The 21,643-nt window shown below is 41.2% G+C and overlaps 1 protein-coding gene across 1 annotated transcript in view; it reads left to right on the top strand.

Moving 5' to 3' along the window:
* The window catches only part of KALRN (kalirin RhoGEF kinase), a 363,097-nt gene that overhangs the window by 124,572 nt on the left and 216,882 nt on the right, over nucleotides 1-21,643 (top strand). Inside the window, exon 11 of the mRNA XM_035896306.1 lies at nucleotides 17,514-17,705. Within this exon, the coding sequence (XP_035752199.1) occupies nucleotides 17,514-17,705 (192 nt within the window). The remainder of the gene's footprint in view (nucleotides 1-17,513; nucleotides 17,706-21,643) is intronic.

Below are 21,643 nucleotides of genomic sequence, written 5' to 3'. Positions count from 1 at the left end.
TGTGTATATAGAGCGCGCAGGGGCACTTGTCTCCGGGTCTCTCTCTCTCTCTCTCTCTCTCTCTCTCTCTCTCTCTCTCTCTCTCTTATTATTACTACTACTTTTTTAGATGTTGTGACCTACCTGGTTGTTGAAAGGAATAGTTCACCAGGCATACTGGATTTTTTTGTTTGGCTTGGGTAACTAAAATCCTATGTAGGATGAAATACTAGGCCAAAACAGGGAGAAAGCAGATGACTAAACCTGGTAAGAACTATGCTCGAAATAAGCAATTATAAGTATGGTTTCAGTAAGTTCTAAAAATAACAAAAACATAAGATAGGCAACAAAAAATCAGCCCTACTCTTATCTTCATCAGCCTTTGCATGGTCATTAGCAAATTCTGCAGCTATAACCTGCAGTTTCCTGTTCACTTCTCTTATGTAAATGTATTCACTTCTACACAAAGAGGAAAAAATGCCGACTGGCAGCAGATGACACAAGTCCTCCTACCATGGTGCAGGAAGTCTGAGCTACTGAGCTCTTGGTTTCTTCTCCTGGCTGGCAGCAGGCTGCAGCTGCCAGCCACAGGCAGCAGAAAAAAATGAAACTGCCTATATATGGGTTGTCTGTGAAGGTTATCTTGGGACTTCTGGATCTAAAAACTTCTTGCAGCATAGCTGAAGAGCCAGAGAGTTTATCAAGGAAGCAATAGTATAACTTTTTTGCATGAACTCTGGTAGCTTCTGGGTGACTCAGGACATATCTGCATTGCAAGTGCAGAGATACTGACACTGTTCTGCACAGCCTGAGCCAGGAACCAGAAGCACTGGACAGTATAGAGGTGTTGGATGTAATGCTATGGGGACTCGACTGCCAGACCTGAGTCAACGCAGGTCGCATAAGACACATTTTCCCCAAGGAAGCATGATACTCTTCAGAGTATGCTGCAGATATCAGAATTGTGCTCCACTGCATTATTCAGATATGCCCATGGAGACTTCATTAGCAGAGGTCTTGGCTAATCTTCTGGAAGTTTGGATAGCAATGTAATTGAATTGGTGGCTGTTGGTACTACACAATCTATAGGTAATGGGCAGCCTGGTTTCAGAGAGGGCCTATAATGGCACAGAAATCTTTGGGGCAGTCACTTGAAGAGCTGTCCCTATTACGCCATGTCTCTGAGTTTGCATTTCAGTGTATTTCTCCTCAAGTTAGAGTTGATTTTCCTTCCTATTTCTTCTCTTCCAATATCACATGACAGCTGGATCTTTTCATTAAACTGCCTGCAGCATGATTCACAATCTAAATACTCCCTATAAAATCTCAAGGCTTGGCAACACAATACATTTTTGACAGTTGCCAGGAGCTAGCTTCCTATTGCTCGTTTATTTGGGTAGGTTTATTTTTGTGTCTTTAAAATATGTTCCTTTAATTTGCCTATAAATGCAAAATGCTCTTCCCATGGCAGATTGGGAGAACAATGAAGCTATTTAAGAAATCTGTATTTTTAATTCTAGATGTCCTGGAAAATGGAATGTCTATTGTGCAGGGAATTCTGAATTTTTGAATTAATTTCATTTTGAATCAGCAAAGAAAGCCAAAATTTCCTAAAGAAGACAAATCCTGGAATTTGTTTTTTCAAGACCATAAATTTCTTAAAGAGAACATTGGCAAATTATAACACTGATGTGTTGTATAACATGCATGTAAAAAAAAATATTCTATATGGTACCGGTGTCTCAATTGAATAGACATACAGCTGGAACAAAAGATATTTACCACTGACAGTTTCTGTGAAATACACACACTTAGATATCCCACTGCTGCTTTGACTGACCTGTGTATGTTGGTGCAAGTCATTGTCATCTGAAGGCTTTTGATCCTCTCTGATCGTTTTTCTTTATGCTCTTCTTATTGGCAGGCCGGCGGTTATCAAACCGTACCTATCGATTCAGGAAGATTAATTGCAGCAATGTCCAAATCTCATTTGTAGTGATGGTGGACTAGTACTCTTCAGTTCAATTTCTGGTAGCTATTTATAGCAGCGGGGCTCACAGGGAGAAAGGTGACACTGAATATGATCAGCATTTTTACTTTCTGTTTGCATCATAGGGCAGTAGCAGGAGCCGCCTGTGGCTGGGCTGCTTCCTCCGGGGCAGCCAGTGGTGTCTTTAGGAGAATGGCACAGCATTTGCCACAGCAACTGTATTATGACATTGCTGCACATCACAAGTATGCTGCTTTTGCAGGCATTTGGTAAAGGAAATTTCATGCAGATCAAGCCAATATCAAAGAGATTTGTATTTGGTAACAGAGCAAAATAATTTTCAAAGACAGGTTTTAGGTATTCATTATCATTGTGCAAATGTTCTGGGAATAGACTAACCGGGTCCAATTGATCACTCTGCTGCACAAGATTAGAACAAAATCACACTTCCAGTTTCAGAGAAATTATTTATAATTACCTTGTTCTAAAGAGCGGAGAATCCAGTTCAATGGCTGTATCTACACTGCAGGGAAGTTGCTTGGCAGTGTGGTTGTCGCCCTCTCTCTTTTTCCTATCACAGGTCCCTAATTGTCCAGATGAAGGATGTCCTTAGGCATTTTAGTTGTCTAAAAACTACATTTGCATTATGAGACTATTGAAAATGTTTTATACTGATGATATATAAATAGAAATTATTTAACCAATACTTTATTGCATATAAGCCTATGTTTTAAAATATATTTCCCTGGGATAGAGTTCAGACCTCAGTTTCTGTCGTATAGGGCAACATCACTGGATTTATTAGAGGTCTTTTGGAATTACATGCATGTGAAAATCCTAATGTGTGTATAAATAATTCACTTGTTGATTCAGTGCGTGTAATCCAGCCATTAATATTACCCTCCATACTATGCTCTGTGAGGTCTGGTTTTGCATAACCAAGCCCCAAGAAAGCACTGGTTTGTTTCACTATGGAAATAGCATATGGTCTGAGGCATTTAGGCATCTTTGTTTAGCGTCTGGTTCAGAGCACTAGCACATGCAAAAGTGCAGGTTCCTCTCCCTGTTCTGCCTCTGCTGAGCTAGGGAGAGACACTCTTAAGATTGACATGAGAAAAGCAAGCAGAATCAGCCTTCTCATGTCACTACACTTGAAATGAAGCTTGTTTGGGGAGAAAGAAATTGCAGAATTTGCAAGAAGTCAAGGGCTGAGATAGGAGGTGTTTCTGAACTGTCAGTGAGTATGTGCACATGCGTTTGTCTAGCATGGTTGCCTATATTAGTATGCAGCTAATACAATAGAAACCAATACGTGCTCCAAAACAATGATTCTGTGTCCTATTAATACACAACTTTCACTATTATTAGAGTGTATTGTTCAATGCATAAGGGTTGTTTTTCTTCTGCACAGTGTAGGTAACTCATGACATTAGGGAGAGCCACAGCTATGCAGCAACCGGAGAGCAGAGCCTGCTTTTGCCTCCCCCGGAGTAAGATTAGGGCTCAATGCAAAAGTGCACAGTGTAAAAGGGCGTTTGTGACTCATTAGTATCAGGGAATGGAAAGTGCAGCTGTCACGTTAAATGCGCCAACCTGAGAGCTGAAGCGAATGCATTGAGTGTTTGGTGAAGTGAAGGGTGTTTCTGCATGGAGAGGAGAGATTGGCTGAGCATGCTAGTTTTTGGTGACTGGCTGCTGGTTGTTTTGCCTGAGGCCAGGATTTATACAGACACCAGAACTCTGATTTGTCAATGCCCACAAGTCAAAGTTGAGTGCAGGAAGGACTCGAAACTTGCAGTGCTCCGTGGAGGGGGAGAGAGGTCTTGTACGCTTTCAGGGTTACTTTCTGTTGTCTTCTGGGCGTTGTTTTAGGCTCAGAATGGACCTAGTTGAATCCTTCTTAAAATCAGGTGTAGGTGTTTGTTCCCACCACAAAAGTGGCTCAGGCAAGTACTGCCCAGCCAGGAGTGCATTCCCACCGTTCCTCCTTTTCACAAAGTAACTACTGCTGACTCCTTTCACTGAGTGGCAAGCGGTCCCTCCCAGTGCCAGACCCTTTCCTAAAGGATTCATAGTCTATCTGTCCCAAAGCAGAGTTCCTCAGTGCACACCGAGTGATGGGCTCCATTCCCACCCCACTCCTCTGACATGCATTGAAAACAAAATGGGAGAGAAGTGGCCTCACAGCACAGCCAGGGCTGTGCAGCCACGCTGAAACATCAGTCAACTCACCGGAGTGTGTGTTCCCCCTTGGGATTGGTAATTGGGTCACTAGGTCATTTAACCATTGCAAATTTAGTTTTCTTGTAGTCATATGTAAATGTGGGACAGAAAAAAAGATACTTCGGAGCACAGAGCAGAATCTGATTTGTGTGCTAGGATAGGGACACAAAATAGGGAGATTATTTTGGGATGAGAATGGTGAGGGGAGTGTGAATTGCTGCTTGGACCTGCTGGGCATGCCTCCAGCAGGGGGGGTGGGGGGAGCAGATGCCCAGGTCCTGCTCCTTGGGGTTTGGCACAAAACTGGGACTCCAGGATAGCAGGCAGAGAGAGATCAAAAGACAACTTGAAGGGAATTTCTCTGATCTTTTTTTGTCTCTTATTTTGTCCAGTCTTATCTTTTGGAGGCCTGATTTGGGATTTTTGGAGGAAGGGGGATTGGATAGGGAGAGGGAAGGATTTGGCAACATTAAATAAAGAGCACACTAGAAAGCTCTGAGGATTTTTCACAGTAAAAAAATTGGCAGATGTTGACTACAGAGGCAGTATCTCATCTGCCTGCAATATTCTTGGAGATCTACTACATGCCAAAAATCAATACATTTTATAACATGAAGATTTCTGGTGGGAATACTGTTCTGTACCAGATCTCTCATCGTAAGTCATTATTAAGATATATTTATCTCTGATCATGTGTGGCCACCTAATAAGAGCCAGAAATAAAAAAAAAAGTTATCTTTCCAAATCTTTGTTGTGATTACGGATAACCTGAATTGAATTTCACACAGTAGAACATATTTTTTAAATGCACCCCGTATGAGTGCTTTCTGACGAACATGAAAAATGTTCATTTCTGTCTGGTTCATGGCCTAGACAGGTGTACTCTTCGCTGGGTAAAAAACTGGCTGGATGGCTGAGCCCAGAGAGTTGTGGTCAACGGAGTTAAATCCAGTTGGTGACCAGTTACAAGCTGTGTCCCCCAGGGCTCAGTTCTAGGGCCAGTCTTGTTTAATCTCTTTATCAATGACCTGGATGAGGGGATTGAGTGTGCCCTCTGTAAATTTGCAGACGACACCAAAGTGGGTGGGAGTGTTGATCTGCTCGAGGGGAGGAGGGCTCTGCAGAGAGACCTGGACAGGCTGGATGGATGGGCCGAGGCCAACTGTATGAGGTTCAACAAGGCCAAGTGCCAGGTCCTGCACTTTGGTCACAACAACCCCATGCAACGCTACAGGCTTGGCAAAGAGTGGCTGGAAAGCTGCCTGGTGGAAGAAGACCTTGGGGTGTTGGTCAACAGCTGGCTGAATATGAGCCAGCAGTGTGCCCAGGTGGCCAAGAAGGCCAATGGCATCCTGGCTTGTATCAGAATTGTGTTTTATATATATATATATATATATTTATGTGTATGTGTGTGTGTATAAACCCTTCACAAATTTCTCTGTGCTACACACAACTTTGAAACAATTTCTTAATGTATCAACCACCCTGCCTATTCAGGAAGGATGCTATATATGAGTAACACTGGTTCTGCCTATTCACTCAGTCATTTGTGTAAGCAATAAAGGATTCAAGGACATCAAAATCCTTCATTTTCTCTTATCTAAATTCTTTTCATTACATAAAAAAGATGGGAACCTTTTTTCCCATGTTATGATTAACAGGACGAAGAACTGACTCAAGCATTCTCATTGTCAAGCACTGGAAGGGGCTGCCCAGGGAAGTGGTGGAGGCCCCATCCCTGGAGGTGTTTAAAAGACAGGGAGAGGAGGTGCTTAGGGACATGGTTTAGTGGTGGGATAGCAGTGTTAGGGTAACGGTTGGACTTTGTGATCTTAAAGGTCTTTTCCAACCTAAACAATTCTATGATTCTATGGAACTTCTCTTAAGTATATGAATAAGCCTGGTGTAAAATAAATAAATAAAATGTTTTATTACTTCCAGAGCGGTGAAAACCCCTTTTTATTTTTATTCATTATGAATATGCAGTACTTCTCACTAGCTGTTACAGAAGATTTTAATCTTTTTAAGTTTTAGGGAAGACTAAGCCCTTAGTCCATTTTGCTTTGGCGGCACCTCTGAAGAACTAATTTGATGGGTAAGCTGTACAGACAGTTCACATGTCAGGGAAACAACAGTGGTGAAAAATTGGTTTATAAATCTAATAAGATACAGAGAATGGTTTCTACTCATTTGAAACAAATTCCAACGGAGAGCTGAATTAGTGTGGACAGTGAAGAGATACTGAATCCAAAGGGACCATCTTGCTGACCTGCTCCTAAGGATGCTGAGCTGGAACAAGGAGATGAAGTAAAAAGTTTCTTCAACTTTAATTGAAGTGGGGAGGCTGCTTTATTCTTCTAGGTGGCAGAGCATTCACCATCAAATTATGTGAGGTCCAGAGAGCCAGGAGGTGGGGACGGAGGTTATCTGAGTGGTGGGCAGGCAGTGCGTTACCATTCTTGTTCACAGGGTATGTTGAGAAACCTCCTTCTGCCAAATGGAAATATCCAGAGAGTCAACAAACCAGAGGTGTTGGTGTTTTATTCTCATGTGTTTTGTCTCCAGGAGGCAGTGTACTGAAGTGTGAGGATGGAAAAACCAATTTTTAAGTGAATCTTTGCTACAGGTCAAATTTACCTGGGCAAATAGAAGGGATCAGAGAGAACACCAAGGGAGTCCCTGCTTCCCTCTGAGTCTAGAGGGAATATAGATAGTGCTAGCACATGGCACTAGCTCAGCTGCACCACAAGATGTGATGCCCATTTCCTGCACCACTCCACCTGGGTTGGGGCATGGAAGCTGATACAATGCAGCGTGTCAGGGAGGTAATCTGTGTTTCAAAGGAGCAACAGCAAAAATGTTATTAAATCTCTGTATCCTTTCTGAGGTAGCAGCAGTGTGTTGACCCTGCTAAAAGGCTGTGGTGTATCTTTCTCCATATTTTTCCTGTCAAACGTCAGTTTGCTTGTCAGAGGTGGCCCTTAACTTATGGCAAAATAGAGTTCACTGCAAATCTTGATGTCCTGTGATGCATTTGTGGTAGACTTACCTTTTTGCAGCAGCCTATATTGCATATAGTAATATTTTTGTCATGTATGACTGTTATGTGTTATATATGCAGTACTGTGTTGTACTCCAGACTGCCTAGTCTCTATATTTGGTTATATAGAAATTCTTAAGCTGAAAGCCTTGGAGAATTTGGGACAAAGTTTTGCTGAATTTTCTCCTATTAAACATTATCTCATTCTATAAACAGTCCCGTGTCATTCAAAATGTTCTTCAGGAAATATGTTATAACCTGTCTTTACGTTAATGGAAATAAAGGCACAGCTGAGTTGGGGTAGTGGCTGTGGGGGAAACAGGGAGAGGAAATGCTTTGCTGTCATATTTAAAGCAGGCTTCATAAAAACCTAGACACTAGAAACAAAGCCAGGTAGCTTACTGAATTTACATCCTCATAGGTTTATTTCTGCCTCTTTTAAAGGCAGCAGTGCTGCCAGCTGTATTTGGTGCTGACTTTTCCCTGTGCTGCTGACAGTCCAAAGCCTTTTAATACTGTTGTTGCTGTGTCTTCGATATCTCCAAACTGTGAGCATGATATTAAATCCAGAATGCCTAAAGTTATTTCAATTCAGGAGACTGGCAGGACTTGATAAAGCTGTCATACTTGTACTGATGTCCGCAGGGCTCGGGAAAGACGTGAGCTGAGCCTTTGGGACAGAAACAATACTGTGCCCTCCTAGATTGCTGCTCACTTCTGAGCTGCCACGTTTCTTTGTTTTTCCACTCACCTTCCCTTTTCCCCCATCATAAAGAAGTTGTGGGTCTTTGCTGTGAACTCTCTGGGCTTGTTGATGATATTCATTCTTTGAGAAGCTTTCAAAAATGCTGCATTTCACTCCTGACAGTTTGCTGCCTTGTGCTCCCTTGTTGTCTCTGGAAAAAAAAACAAGCTTTCCTCACCTTTGCTGAGTTTCAAAGGCTCAGTTACCTTACAGTCACTTGAGCAGCTCTCATTCATACATTCTGCTAATCACCCAATTATCAAGTAATTGCACAGTGATAATACTGGTTTACTGGTACACTCATTGAGCTGCATAACACTAACCAATATCAGATGATATTTTTTTTCTTTTTGGCCTTAAAAAACCAGTTTGGTTTCATGTCTGATACCAGACCTACTGTGTAATGGCATCTCAGTCAGTTATGTTGTCTTCATTGTTCTGCTGTCCTTGCTGTTGCTCACTTCCATGTGCCTGTTACTGTGCAAGAATGTTCTGAAAGAGAAGGGATCCAGCACTTTTTATGGATATTACCAAGGATCAGATGTTAGGATAAAACTTGGCCAATAATCATCAGCTTCAGGTATCTTCCCTAATTCTTGTATATCCTTGTAGAGACAATAAAATATTGAAAATATTTAACAGCAATTGGAGTATTTAATCATCTCATTTTATTATGCTGTTTAGGTATGCTTCTCCCAGAAGAGCAGTAGGGTGACAGAAGAAAAAAAATATTCCGAAGAGTATTAATTGATCTTTACCTGCATAACCCTATCATTGTATTTCCTACTCCTTCCCCTATGAGCACAAAATGAGCCTGTGTTAAGTAGGTACTCCTTCTATTTAAGGTGCCTTAAGGTGCCAAAGTGAGGTATAACTGCTGGCTTTGAAGGGCTGTGAGACCACCTGTTAACACTCTGGTATGTGCATGCATCTATGTGTCTTTGCATACTTAGTAATGTTGGATACGTTGTGTGACATTAGATGGCACTTAAAACATTATTTCACTATATGTTTCACTGGCATTTCATGGAATAATGGTTGTGATCACATAGGAGTTAATTAGCATAATTGTGGTAATAAGAGTATTCTTTACTTGATATATGAGTAGATACATCTCTATCTACATATTCTCTAATTGGTGTATGACTGCAGTCCTGACTGAGGTGAATAGTTGATGTGATAAAATATACCATAAGTAACAATTTTTTTTAATCTAAAGTAAGCACTCAATATGAAATAGCACAAAGAAGAATTCTTTTAGCTGATACATTTCCAGCTGTTAATTCTAATCTTGCTTATTTATTGGTTTGAAGGTCTAAGGTAGCTTTTAAACAATTTATCTGGGGTTTCAGCATTTGATGTAATGTGTAAGTGTCATTCTTTTAAATTCAAATAATAAATTCATCTCAATTTGTATGTGAACCCTGAGGGAAAATAATAAATAAAAGATAATGATACATGGAAGAATATCTGGTTCTTGGCAATGGTTACTGAGGATGCTGTGTGACATCCACCTGATCGTTCCTGGGAACTGTTTGTTTCTCATTCATGCTGAAAAATCCCTTATGCTTAAATAATCCACTGAAACTATGGAATTACTGGATGTATAACATAATAATTAGTACCAGCATGGTATTATATCTGGCCTCTTAGCCATCTGAAATGGGAGCAAACTTCACATTCCCCAAATCTGCAGATGTCCCTGAACTGAACTAAGCTTCAAATGTCAGTGAGGAAAGTAACTATGGATCAGTAAATACAGATCCTCAGCCAGAAGATGTCTGAAGAAAAATCATAACCCGGCTGAATATGAGCCAGCAGTGTGCCCAGGTGACCAAAAAGCCAATAACATCCTGGCTTGTATCAGGAATAGTGTGGCCAGCAGGACCAGGGAAGTGATCATCCCCCTGTACTCAGCACTGGTGAGGCCACACTTCAAATCCTGTGTTCAGTTTTGGGCCCCTCACTACAGGAAGGACATTGAGGTGCTGGAGCATGTCCAGAGAAGGGCAACAAAGCCGGTGAGGGGTCTGGAGCCCAAGGCTGATGAGGAGCGGGTGAGGGACCTGGGGTTGTTCAGCCTGGAGAAGAGGAGGCTGAGGGGAGACCTTATTGCCCTCTACACCTACCTGAAAGGAGGCTGTAGTGAGGTGGGGGTTGGTCTCTTCTGCCAAGTAACAAGAGATAGGAGGAGAGGAAATAGCCTGAAGATGTGCTGGGGAGGTTTGGATTGGATATTAGGAAAAATTTCTTTACTGAACGGGCTGCCCAGGGAAGTGGTTGAGTCCCCATCCCTGGAGGTGTTTAGAAGACCTGTAGATGTGGTGTTTAGGGACATGGTTTAGTGGTGAACTTGGCAGTGTTAGCTTAATGGTTGGACTTGATGATCTTTTCCAAACTAAACAATTCTATGACAGTGCAAGGAGAGTTGGGGCAAAATTATGACAAGAAAAATGTAAGATGAATTGTCTTATCTAAGAGAAGAACAGTCTGCCAAAGAAGGTGATGGAAACTTCATTAACCTAGATATTTTTTAAAAATGTCTGAAGAAGTGTCCATTCTAGTGTACAGTAGGGAACAAACCTGCAAGTGGCTGCATGACCTCTGAGAGATGTTCTTCCTTTAACTTCTGTGACTGTAATTCCTGGTAAGTCTGGTTTGAATTAGAGCAATAGAGCACAAGTAAGAATACAGGTCTTGATTTGATTATGTGAAATTCAAACTGAATAAAATCACATCTTACATTAGATCATCATATGCACTTAGCCTTTGCCCTTCTTAAGGGAGGAGGAATTTTGACAAAGATGGATGCTTCCTTAAAACCCAGATCTATTTATCAAAGAAATGCTTCATTGTGGTCACTCATTTTAGCTTTAGAATATCAAATTACTAAAGATATAATTCTCCACAAAAGCCTGACTGTGAGATCACTTCACCTAAACAAAAAACTGGAGCTAATTTTAACAAAATGGCTTGAGCAAAGAATCTGATAGCAGTAACTGAGCTTCATAATTAAGGCTAACAATAATTTATAAGGATTGAGAAGAAATGCAGAACCAGCTCCATAATTATAATTTTGTGAATGTGAATCGTGCTGTACTTTCTGCAGGGAGGAGTGCTACCCCCTGTCTATGTGCAGAATAGGGGTACGAGGCCTCCGGAGTTCTATTTTTAGCCCTTTGCCATTTTTTGTCTCCTCATGCGATCTTGAGTAAATGATCAAGGAGGCTGACCCAGTTCTCAGTGAAGTCAGTAAGACCCTTTTTACTGTTTTCAGTGAGAGATGAATCAGGAAGGAGGCTGACCCAGTTCTCAGTGAAGTCAGTAGAGATGAATCAGACTTTGAACTTTGTCTCGACATCCCATCTTCACAGCAGGAGTAATAAAACTGCGATTTCATCTTTGGTGCTGAAGAGTAGAGTCACGACTCTAAAGAACATAAAGGAGATATCACATCAGAGAAAGCCTAATAAATCTCCTAAGCTTCAGCCTGCAGGCATCAGATGGGATTCACGTCAGTAGTCTTTAGTCAAGAAGATCAGATCTAAGCTAGTCATCTAGGTTCTCTCTCTAGTCAGTACTTACTGGCCTCTAGAGATGCCATCTCTTCTGTGCCTTTTACACAGTAAAATCTAGGTGATAAAGCTGTCCTGTCTCTGAACTAATACAAGGAACTTTTCTTGGAACTGCCTTTCACAGCCCCAGAACTTGATTAACACAGAATGAGGCAAACCAGTGCTGCCTCGTTCCCTTTCAGCGTATCTAAACATCTGCTTAGGAAGTGCAGTGTCTAGGGTATGTCATTTGTGTTCAGTGTAATAGTGTATCTGATCACCTGCCCCATTCCCTTGCCTCATGTTTCTCCTGATGTGTACCACTGAACATCTTTCTCTGGCTTATTGGCATGGTTCACAATGCATTGGAGATCTTGGAGAGAGTCACCATGAAAACCTCTCAAATATAATAAACAGCTGTAAAATGCTGTGCAAGGGGAGATTGTTCTGGAAAAAAATTGCCCAGATTTGGGCCACGAACTCTGCCCTGGACTACCATTAGACACAGATATTTCCAATGTAATCTGCCTAGAAACATGCAGCAATAAACTCGTTCCGAGTGTAGTTGCTGGAAGTAGAGGGAAAACTACATGGAAACATTTTCTGAAAATGCGCTAGCGTTGAAACCAAAATGCTGCACTACATTGATTGATGCCTTAAATATGCAGGGAGGGGTCAGTGAAAAGCACAAATATATATGATTGGTACATTTCCTTCTTTTTTTTTCTTTTTTTTTTCTTTTTTCTTTTTCGTTTTAATTTGAAAAGTATAAGACACTTGAATGCATCCAGAGGAGGGCAGCAAAGCTGGTGAAAGGGTTGGAAGGCTCCTATGAGGAGAAGCTGAGGACTCTGGGTTTGTCTAGTTTGGAGAAAAGGAGGCTGAGGGGCAAAACCATTGTTCCCTACAGCTTCCTGAGGAGGGGATGTGGAGAGGGAGGTGCTGAGCTCTCCTCCCTGGGATCCAGTAGCAGGACGCATGGGAATGGTTCAAAGCTGCACCAGGGGAGGTTTAGATTGGACATTAGGGAGCATTTCTGTACCAAGAGGGTGGTCAGACACTGGAACAGGCATCCTCGAGGTGGTCAATGCCCCAAGCCCATCAGTGTTTAAGAGGCATTTGGACAATACCCGTAACAACACGCTTTAACTTTTGGTCAGCCCTGAAGTGGTCAGGCAGTGGGACTAGATCATCGTTGTAGGTCCCTTCCAACTGAACGATTCTATTCCATTCCATTCTAAATTGTTTCTAAGTGACTAAGGTAGTAGACTTCTTTAGCTTGCAATACATAGCATAAATAAGAAAGGCAAAATATTTCTGTTCTGATGCCTCTAACCTCATATTGGTCCAAGAATTAACTGATGCATTATTCAATATTTGTTTATTTATAATTAGGAAAAAATGCCCAATTATTTTCAAACCAGAATTGGGACCCTTTGGTTGGTTTGTACTGAGCACTGCAATTCTGTTTTCTGTGTAACAGATGAGGCCAAGCACAAACTGCATGCAGCCAATGCTCTCCGATGTTGAGAATTAGTGCAAGTCCTACTCTGGGTTAAAAAGATTTGGAGAGAACAGTAGATGAAACACTTCTCTGGCACAACAATTATGGACAAAATAATGTTTTTTTCAACTTTAAGGAAATCTCTTAGCAGTTTGGTGAAAGAACTGTGTTTGCATAGTGCATTTCCAATGCAGCGACAGCTTCATATGCATTAACCTGGAGACATGGTGGAGTCTCAGCTGAGATTCTGCTACCTGGGTCAGAGATGGAATTTTGGTGCTTGTTGGTCTGAAATGCAAAGGAAGGCATCATAAACATAACGGGCAAGTTTCACATCATCTTTTTCATAAACCATTTTTTTCAACTTGTTATAGAATATCAAACTTTTAATGATTAATGAGCTAAAGTTATGGGAATCCTATTAGGAAATATTGCCATGGGATAAGACAACAATAACCTCCGATTCCGATCTGTGGTAGGGGAAGTTGTATAAGTTTTGTTAGTCTATTTATTTTCCATAATTGTGTTTCTTTTTTGTTATTTACAAGAAACAGAAGAGAGATGAAAGCCTCCTGGTTCTGTCTAAAATTAATTCCAAAAGTATATATTACAGCCATTTCCATTCTAAAACCTGAAGGGTGCAGTTTCATTTTCTTGTGATTTCAGATTTTGTGATTGAAATAGGTTATTATGCAAAGATTAGTATAGAAAGATTAAGAGATTTGAGATGGAAGTTGGTTTTGTGCTTGAAATGGTGCAGAAGTATGTCAGGCCAGTTAGCAGATCACTGAGAATTTCAAATTTTTACATGTGACCGTTCTCTTGGGGTTTTATGCAATGCTAGGAAAAAATACCACACATCCCTAAAGTTTCAGACAGCATATCATCTTACAACTCATAGATTATTTTTCTGTGGAACTCATGCTTGTATTGTTTCACAGGAACTAATTTCCACAGATGTAGACGAGAGATTCTTCATGGGATCTTCCCTCTGGAGGGATTAGCTATTTTTGGTGTCACCTTCCTCAGGATGCCACAGAAAACCTTCCATGGTTTCTGGTTTGCAGAAAAGGGGACAGCCACAATTGTCCTTGTAGTAGCAAAAATTTCCTTCTGTGTTAGCTCCTACCTTCTTCCAAAGTTTTGAATCTTGATGCCAGTTTGGAGATGTACCTAGATCCTGTACTCCTGGAAGATCCTTCCAGATCTCAGAAGGGGTGGGAATCTGAGGTAACCTCTTCTGGCTGGGGGGAGCAGGACAAGGGGGCATTACATGCTCTTCTTCATCATGAGGCTTAATTCTTTCTTGGATTCCCACCCTGCCTGATCTGGGGTTATGTCACACCAAAAGGTACAAAGTGCTTCACCAAATGAGATAAGGGTCTGTACTCTGAAGAGCTTACTAACAAGAGAGGATGAAAATGTACAAAGCAGGAAAGCAGTGCCATGTTATGGTACCAACCAGGATGAAGCTCTCAGGTTCAACATAACTTTAGTTCAGCACTGGTAGAGAAATAGATGTAGGTGAAAATGCATAACAACAACTGATACGATTTATGTGCACTTGCAGCACAGAACAGAAGTAGAATGGGTCCTCACCAAATAACTAACCTCTAGCTTATTTGGCCTGTGCTGTGTTTATATCTCATCTGACAGTAGATGACAATCCTTTCATGAACACATCAGACTCTGAAGTTCAAGGCGAGTGTGGTTAACTCCCAAAGGTGGTTGCTTATCTGAAATGTATCTAAACTTCTTAAATCTGCAATGATGAGCTGGAAATCTGTCAGCACCAGGCCTTCCTTCTAGACTGACAGGGATAAAGCTATTAGTATTTTTCCTACCATAAACTGCACATGTTTTTAAAACCCAGACACTTAGCCTGGAACTCAGTGGACAAAGATAGAAGAAGAGGTGAACAAAAATTTCACCATATTTAAAATGTGCTATATTCAGACTTCTTGTGCACAACAGCTTTAAGCAAATGTGACCAAAATTAGGTATGAATGCATCAGGGAAGCATCACTGTATGCTGGCAGTGCTTGGCACAGCCCAGAGGAAACGCTGCTTGTGCCTCCTTCCACATCCAGCCAGCTTCCTTGCAGAAAATCCCCTTTGCCTTTGGAGGACCTTGTGCCATACAGAGGGACTGCCGCAGGACCACTGCATCCCGTACAGTCTGTGCAGTGTGGCCAGAGCCTCTGTTGAGGCCAATCTACATTCGTTTTTCTGCCAAAGTCTAGGGCTCAGCCTACACCCTTTTCGCTGTGCAGTGTATTTATATCTGGCCATCGTATTGGTGAACTCACCCCATCTAGGTGTAATTAGGGACATCACAAGTTGGAGTCAGTAAACTTGTAATGGTTTTCAGCAGAGATGAACATAAGTGTGTTAGGGGCAAATGCAGCAAAGCTGTATTCATACTGTATTTCAGTAAAGGTGTTTGTGTGTCAAATCTGTGCCATAAGCAGAGAGCAAATGTGTTTAAAAGTATATTAAATATTATAAATAAAAGCAGAGGACAGCCTTCTCCCCAGGGATCTGGACTGGTGTTTGAGCTGTTGTAGTGGTAATGTGTGAAAAACCTTAGAGTGAAGCAGACTTTGAAAAATAGTGCTAGCTTTGGCATTTGCTCCAAATACTATTGGAAGAGGATCATTCAGAAAGGATGCTGTTAAGTGAAACTGGACCCTCATTCAGATCATATTAAATGGAACATTTTTTACAAATTCTCAGCTGAAGAGGTTTCCAAAAAATGATTATTAAAACATAACATTTTGCCACTGTTAACAACCTAACCATTAGAGCAGTGGCCTGAAAGTGAGGGAATAAAAATTTACTATTGCTAACAAAACTGTCTAGAATATGTTCTTCACAGTCCAAAAGGAGAAACGCAAATAGTGTATATTTATAGTCAACCCTCAGAAACTGGGAAAATGAACAGTGAATAAGCTGTTTTCTTTCTGCTTTTTATAACTGGAAATATTTTCCCCCATTAAACACTTGGAGGCCAGTGTTTCATCTTTGTATTGAATATTTTCTCCAGCAACAACTATTGACTGCAGAAGGATATTATTTAAGTAAGAGCAACATGACTTGATTCATGGCTTTTATGTTTGACAGTGTTCCTTTAATGCTTAGAAGTACATGTGTTTCCACAGTCTTCAAAGGTATTTTGTGTATGTGTATACAGTTAATGCATTTTTAAACTGAGGAGGATTCTCAGTAGGATTTTGAAAAGGAAGGTGCTACAATTCTGCTTCTATTGACGGGGAGGTTAAAATTCCCAGTGGGAGTAGCCTTAGGCCAATGCTGAGCATTTCTGGAAATCTCACCCAGTACTGGAAACACCCTTAAGCTGATATCTTTGTCTCTCCTTATTTTTGTTAAGTGCTAAATGCTGCTATTGGCCTCAACTTGAGTGAAGAAAGCTTCTCTATGACAGCAAGGGCTGGCTATGTTTAGTTAGCTAAACATAGCTGACTAAACCATAGCTCCATGGCTGTGGAGAAGATGACTGCACTCCCTTTCCACTTCTGCTGTTATTTATGAGACTCTCTGGCGTGTTAGGTCAGTGGTGGTTTTCAGAAACGTGATAGAGGGAGAGAAAGGATGGGCAGGTAGTTTGAAAGCTAAGATAAGTTTGATGGAATTCAACTCTGTTGCTCCACAGTCTGGCATATCTTGGGTACATCGCTTAGCTTCTGCCTTCTTCAGTTCCCTCTCTGTAAAGTAGGGGTAATAGGTCCCACATTGCAAAGGCTGTGGCTGTGGGGTGAATCTGTTTAGGACGGTGAAGTGTTCAAATTTATATGTAATGGAGGGGAGGTACGTACCTTGGACAGACTGGAAATGGTACCCCTCCAAAGCAATCTGAGCATCACCTATTGGCAGCTGCAAGCTAAGTGAATAGACTTACTCCATTTAGAAATAAGATGCAGAACAGTATACAAGAAGAAAAAACATAGAAGGAACTTGAAGACACAGTCTTCTCAAGTCATCTCACAAAAACCAGTGAAAGGCAAATGTTTCTTGAGGCTGAGACATCTCTGGCTTGCATGATTACATGTGATAGCTGTTGGGAGGCCTTTGCAACGAGCTTGTAGCCAAGTGTCACATGAGGCACTGTAGGCTACTGAGGTGGTTAGTCCCACTTGCTCCGTTACATTACCTTTGAGAAATTCCAGGGGACTTGGAAATAAACAAGTGCACAGTCCTGTTGCTGTGCCTGGCAGGATTGGGCTGGGGTAGCATGTTTCAAATAAGAAATTATTTCATGTGTACTCGGGCATTAGTCTATGTGGCTTTATACATTCTCCTTTCACAGCTGGCAGTGCCAGTAGGAACTATTACTATTGTTTTAAAACTCTGGTAATCACTTGCTTTCATGCCTTTGAAAGTATAAACAGCCTGTTTCAGGGGTTTACTTGCCACAGTTGCATTACTCATACTCCATTTCTTGCTTTGTTTGCTGATAGAATACATACACCAATGCAGACAAGCTTTTGGAGGCTGCAGAGCAGTTGGCTCAGACTGGGGAATGTGACCCTGAAGAGATCTATAAAGCAGCCCGGCATCTGGAAGTACGGATTCAGGACTTTGTCCGGAGGGTGGAACAGAGGAAACTTCTCTTGGACATGTCAGTCTCCTTCCATACCCACACCAAAGAGGTAAGATGTGCATGAGGGAATTTTTCTGTCTATTGAAAAGTGCTGCAAGAGGCTGACTCTGAAAAGCCAGATAACATAGAAAAGGCATCTTGACCGCACAGGACTGATATCCAGTTCATTTGATGCATATGACTAACTGTTGTAAAGAGGAAACAAAATGTGAATGAACGATACAGTACACTAAACTATAGGGACAACATATTTAACATATCAAGTGGTGCTTAATTCACAACTAGAATGTATTGTTATAAAGCAAGAATTCTCTTGTAAGGACATGAGTTGATATTAACACATTAGGTATAAACATGCTAGCAGTGTGATACATATCCTCAGAGGGATTCCATTTGAATGTAATGTTAATTAATGAGGCCATTATTATTAAGTGTTACTGGAAATCTTACATTGTTTAATGAGGCAGCCTTCACTTTTCAAAATTACTGTTAAAGAGCAAATAGCCACATACTGATACAGTGAATCAGCGAGGACCTGAATAAATGCTGTTTAGTGTAATTGAAAAATATCCAGAGATAAGGCTGTCTTGCCAGAGATACGGTGGACAGGACATCAAATGGGAGGCCACTGGGGATGTAATTAAAGCATACTTCACATTTTTCTGCAGACCAAAGGCCATTCAGTGATGAGTGACTTTTAAAGATAGGGTTTCTGCTGAGAGAGATGGAATTAGTCAGAACGGTTGTTTTCCTGCTCTGCAGCGTTTGTTTGCAAAAGCACACTTGGTGAGAAGGATGCTTTTAGAAGCCAAAAGCTTTGCCTGTATTTGTTGATTTACATGTTACAAACAAGTTGTGTATAGCAGGCTTCCATGTGTTGGGGAGCCTCCTTATAGCAGGCTTCCATGTGTTGGGGAGCCTCCTTAAATAGAAGGTACATGCACATGTTCACAAACACACATACACACACATATATATATAAAAGATAGTTCGATTTACAGTGTGTCCATTATAGCTGTTGATACATGAATGTTTTCCTTTTACATCCTGCTTCTGCAATATACTAAAAGCCGGTTACTTTAAGCTTGTGAATAGTACTATTGTTTCCAGAGTAGCTCAAATGCTCACAGTTATGCTTGTTTCCCACAGGGGAAACTTAATTGGTTATTTCCTCAGTCAAAATTATTTCATAACAGTTTCCTACTGTGATTGACCTCGCTTCACCTATGCACGTGGTGACTGGTAACACAAAGATAGGCATGACTCCAGGAAGTTATCAGTGTGATATGTTTTCTGTCATCTAAATTTCTTCTGATGATTACTGGTACTGTGTAGCTTAATTTGGGTTTGGGAACTAGAGCTTCCCTGTGTGAAAAGGGTTTGGATTGCAGTGCACGGTACTCTGTACTCACTTCTACCCTTCTTCAAGAAGGGAATTTCCCTGCTCCCCTCACCTGGTTTTAACAAGCCCTGTTTTGGTCTGTAGAAATGCAGATGTAGAAAGATGCACATTGAAAAAACAGTCTTTTTGTTTACTAGATATTGAGAGTAAACCCTAAAACTCTGCCTCATTGATGATTACCCATGGACACATTGGTGCTCTGATGCCTTTTTGGAAAGCTCAGTACTTGCTGTCTGTTTTAGGGAGGTCCAGAGTGGACTCCAGGTGCCTTCCTCTCTCCAGAGGGACAGACAAGGGAGCTGTAGTGTAAGACTGGGACATCCGCAAAGTCAGGGTGGACCCGTGAATCCACATTCATCAGAATGAATGGCAGCCATTGGGTTGGGTGCAAAGAGGCTGCTAAAGTTATTGCAGTCACCAGCAGAGCCCCAGCGTCAGAGGACACACAGTAGCTCTGCAAGCGGAAGGAAGTTTTCACTTCCTTACCGCCGTGTTAATTCACTCCTGTGGAGGCCAAACACTCTGGTTTTCTGCAGGTTCACTGAATTTCATTGTGTGTGTCACTACCTGCCTCCTTCAGTGACACGTTTCTGCACTGCTGGGAGTCACACAGCCCAATACCTCATTTTTTTGCCAAAAATAAGAAGTGAGGGAATTGCTGCGGTTTTAGTATTTGTCTGCCAGCTGTGGGGATCCCCACAGACAGTGAAGTAACGAAAGACTGCCGGGGGGACCTGGTGCAAAGGGCAAAGCATTACCACAAGAGAGCCTTCGCACATGTTTGGATCTGTATTTGCCTTTTTGTGCTATAAATAGATTGGCTCAAGTAGAAATGACTCATTACTTGGCCCTTCACATATATTGTAAAATGGTGAGTTAACCAATGTAATTGTCATTCTTCAATATGAATACAAAACAGATAGCTGGTTTCCTCAGAAATGAAGAGATGTCCTTCCTTTGCCACCATGCCTGTGTATTATGCCCTTTCTCTGTTTCATATCAACTGATCTCAGTTGGTTCCTCCTTGGGCTCTGCTAGTCAATGTTCTCAGCCCTGGTGAGACCTTCCAGCCTGCAGAGCTGGGCTGGACCACATGCAGGTTCTTGCTCTAGCCATTGGCCCACTTGCCCAGGTCAGATCTGCACCATCCACACTCATTTTATGAAACTGCTTAAAAATTCACTGTATTTGCTGGGATTTCAGTCCCAAATGACAAAGATAACGTTAGATTCCAATTTTAAAGTCAGGATTTATCAAGCAAAATTCCCTTTGAGTCGGTAGCAGCTTTAGTTGAGTTAAAGAGTTTGGAGTCAGATATTAATTCTAGCAGATGTCAAGGCAAAAAAATCCTTTTGGGGCAGCAGTAAAATACAGGGAGAGCTGAGATCCATTGCTGCTATTTTACCAGAGGGCATTCCAGTTACAGTGCTAACACATGCCACCCTGATTAACCTTCCCCCTCCTACCTGCCATGCTGTGCCTGATGCTGGACTGTCCATCCAAATCCATCACCTGGGAATGTCTTGGAGTGAGGAGAAAGTAGTTTGGCTGGCATGTTAATGTGTTTAACACCTGATATATTTTGCATTATTCTAGAAAGCATTGTTAGTTACTTAATAATAGCCATCATTATTCATTCCACCCTTTGTAGTTCTTAAAACCATTTCTTAAACTGTTAACAACTGTTTCTCTTACGTCCTTGAAAATGAATAAACAGTTCCCATCATGTTTTCTTGGCAATAATGCAGGAAACTATGGCCTAGATGTATTTTTCATCTCAGTTTCCCAAATTCTCATTATTTCTTGATATATTAATCTATTGAGACAGAACTGGTGAAAGGGAGAAGTAGAAAGAATCAGTCTTACTGACATGGCTTTTATGGAAATATTATAAATGTCTTCCTGCAAAGAACATGTCACTTCTGATAGTCGTCCTAGCACAGATGAACTGCATTTCTGATGTGGTAATTCCCAGGCGTGGATGAGTGCACTGATTGTGAACTTCTCACTGCTTCCCCTGTACTCTGCTCACTTCTTCATCTCCACATGTGACTACTCGGATTCCCAGCACCTGAGAAACTTTTAACAGTTCCCATTTTTTAAAAGTGATCTTGTCAAAGGAATGTTTCCTTTGGTAATCTGCCTTGCTAGAATTTCTTCAGAACAATATATAGTGTTGAAACAGGGAGTCATTTCAATCCAGATATCCCATGAGCAATGAAAGTTGAGTGGATTTTTTATACTACGGTAGACTTGAATCACTGCTCATTTTATGTGAAAGCATTGTAAAAGGATTCCTTCTGCTAAACACTGACTTATACAGTTGAAGGAATGTGGAAAACATCAATTAGGCATAACAATAATTTTGATTTTTTTTTTAAGTGGCCTTACCTAAGAATACATGGAGTAGGCTGAAATTATGACTTTCTGGTGTGGTAAAAACATTTTAGAGGTGTAAATTTAGAGCAGTCCTCTTAAGTGATTGTTAGTGTCATTACTCATGAGTAATGTAGTTGTCCTATTGTCATGCCTGTAAAAGAGATGTTGTGTGTCCCACTGTCCTACAGTATTCATTATGCTCTCTC

Source organism: Egretta garzetta, unplaced genomic scaffold (assembly GCF_000687185.1).
Source record: "Egretta garzetta isolate BGI_Z169 unplaced genomic scaffold, ASM68718v1 scaffold326, whole genome shotgun sequence".
NCBI classification, from domain to species: domain Eukaryota; kingdom Metazoa; phylum Chordata; class Aves; order Pelecaniformes; family Ardeidae; genus Egretta; species Egretta garzetta.
Note: the sequence above shows the minus strand (reverse complement) of the source record. Positions and strands in the feature narration are given on the sequence as shown.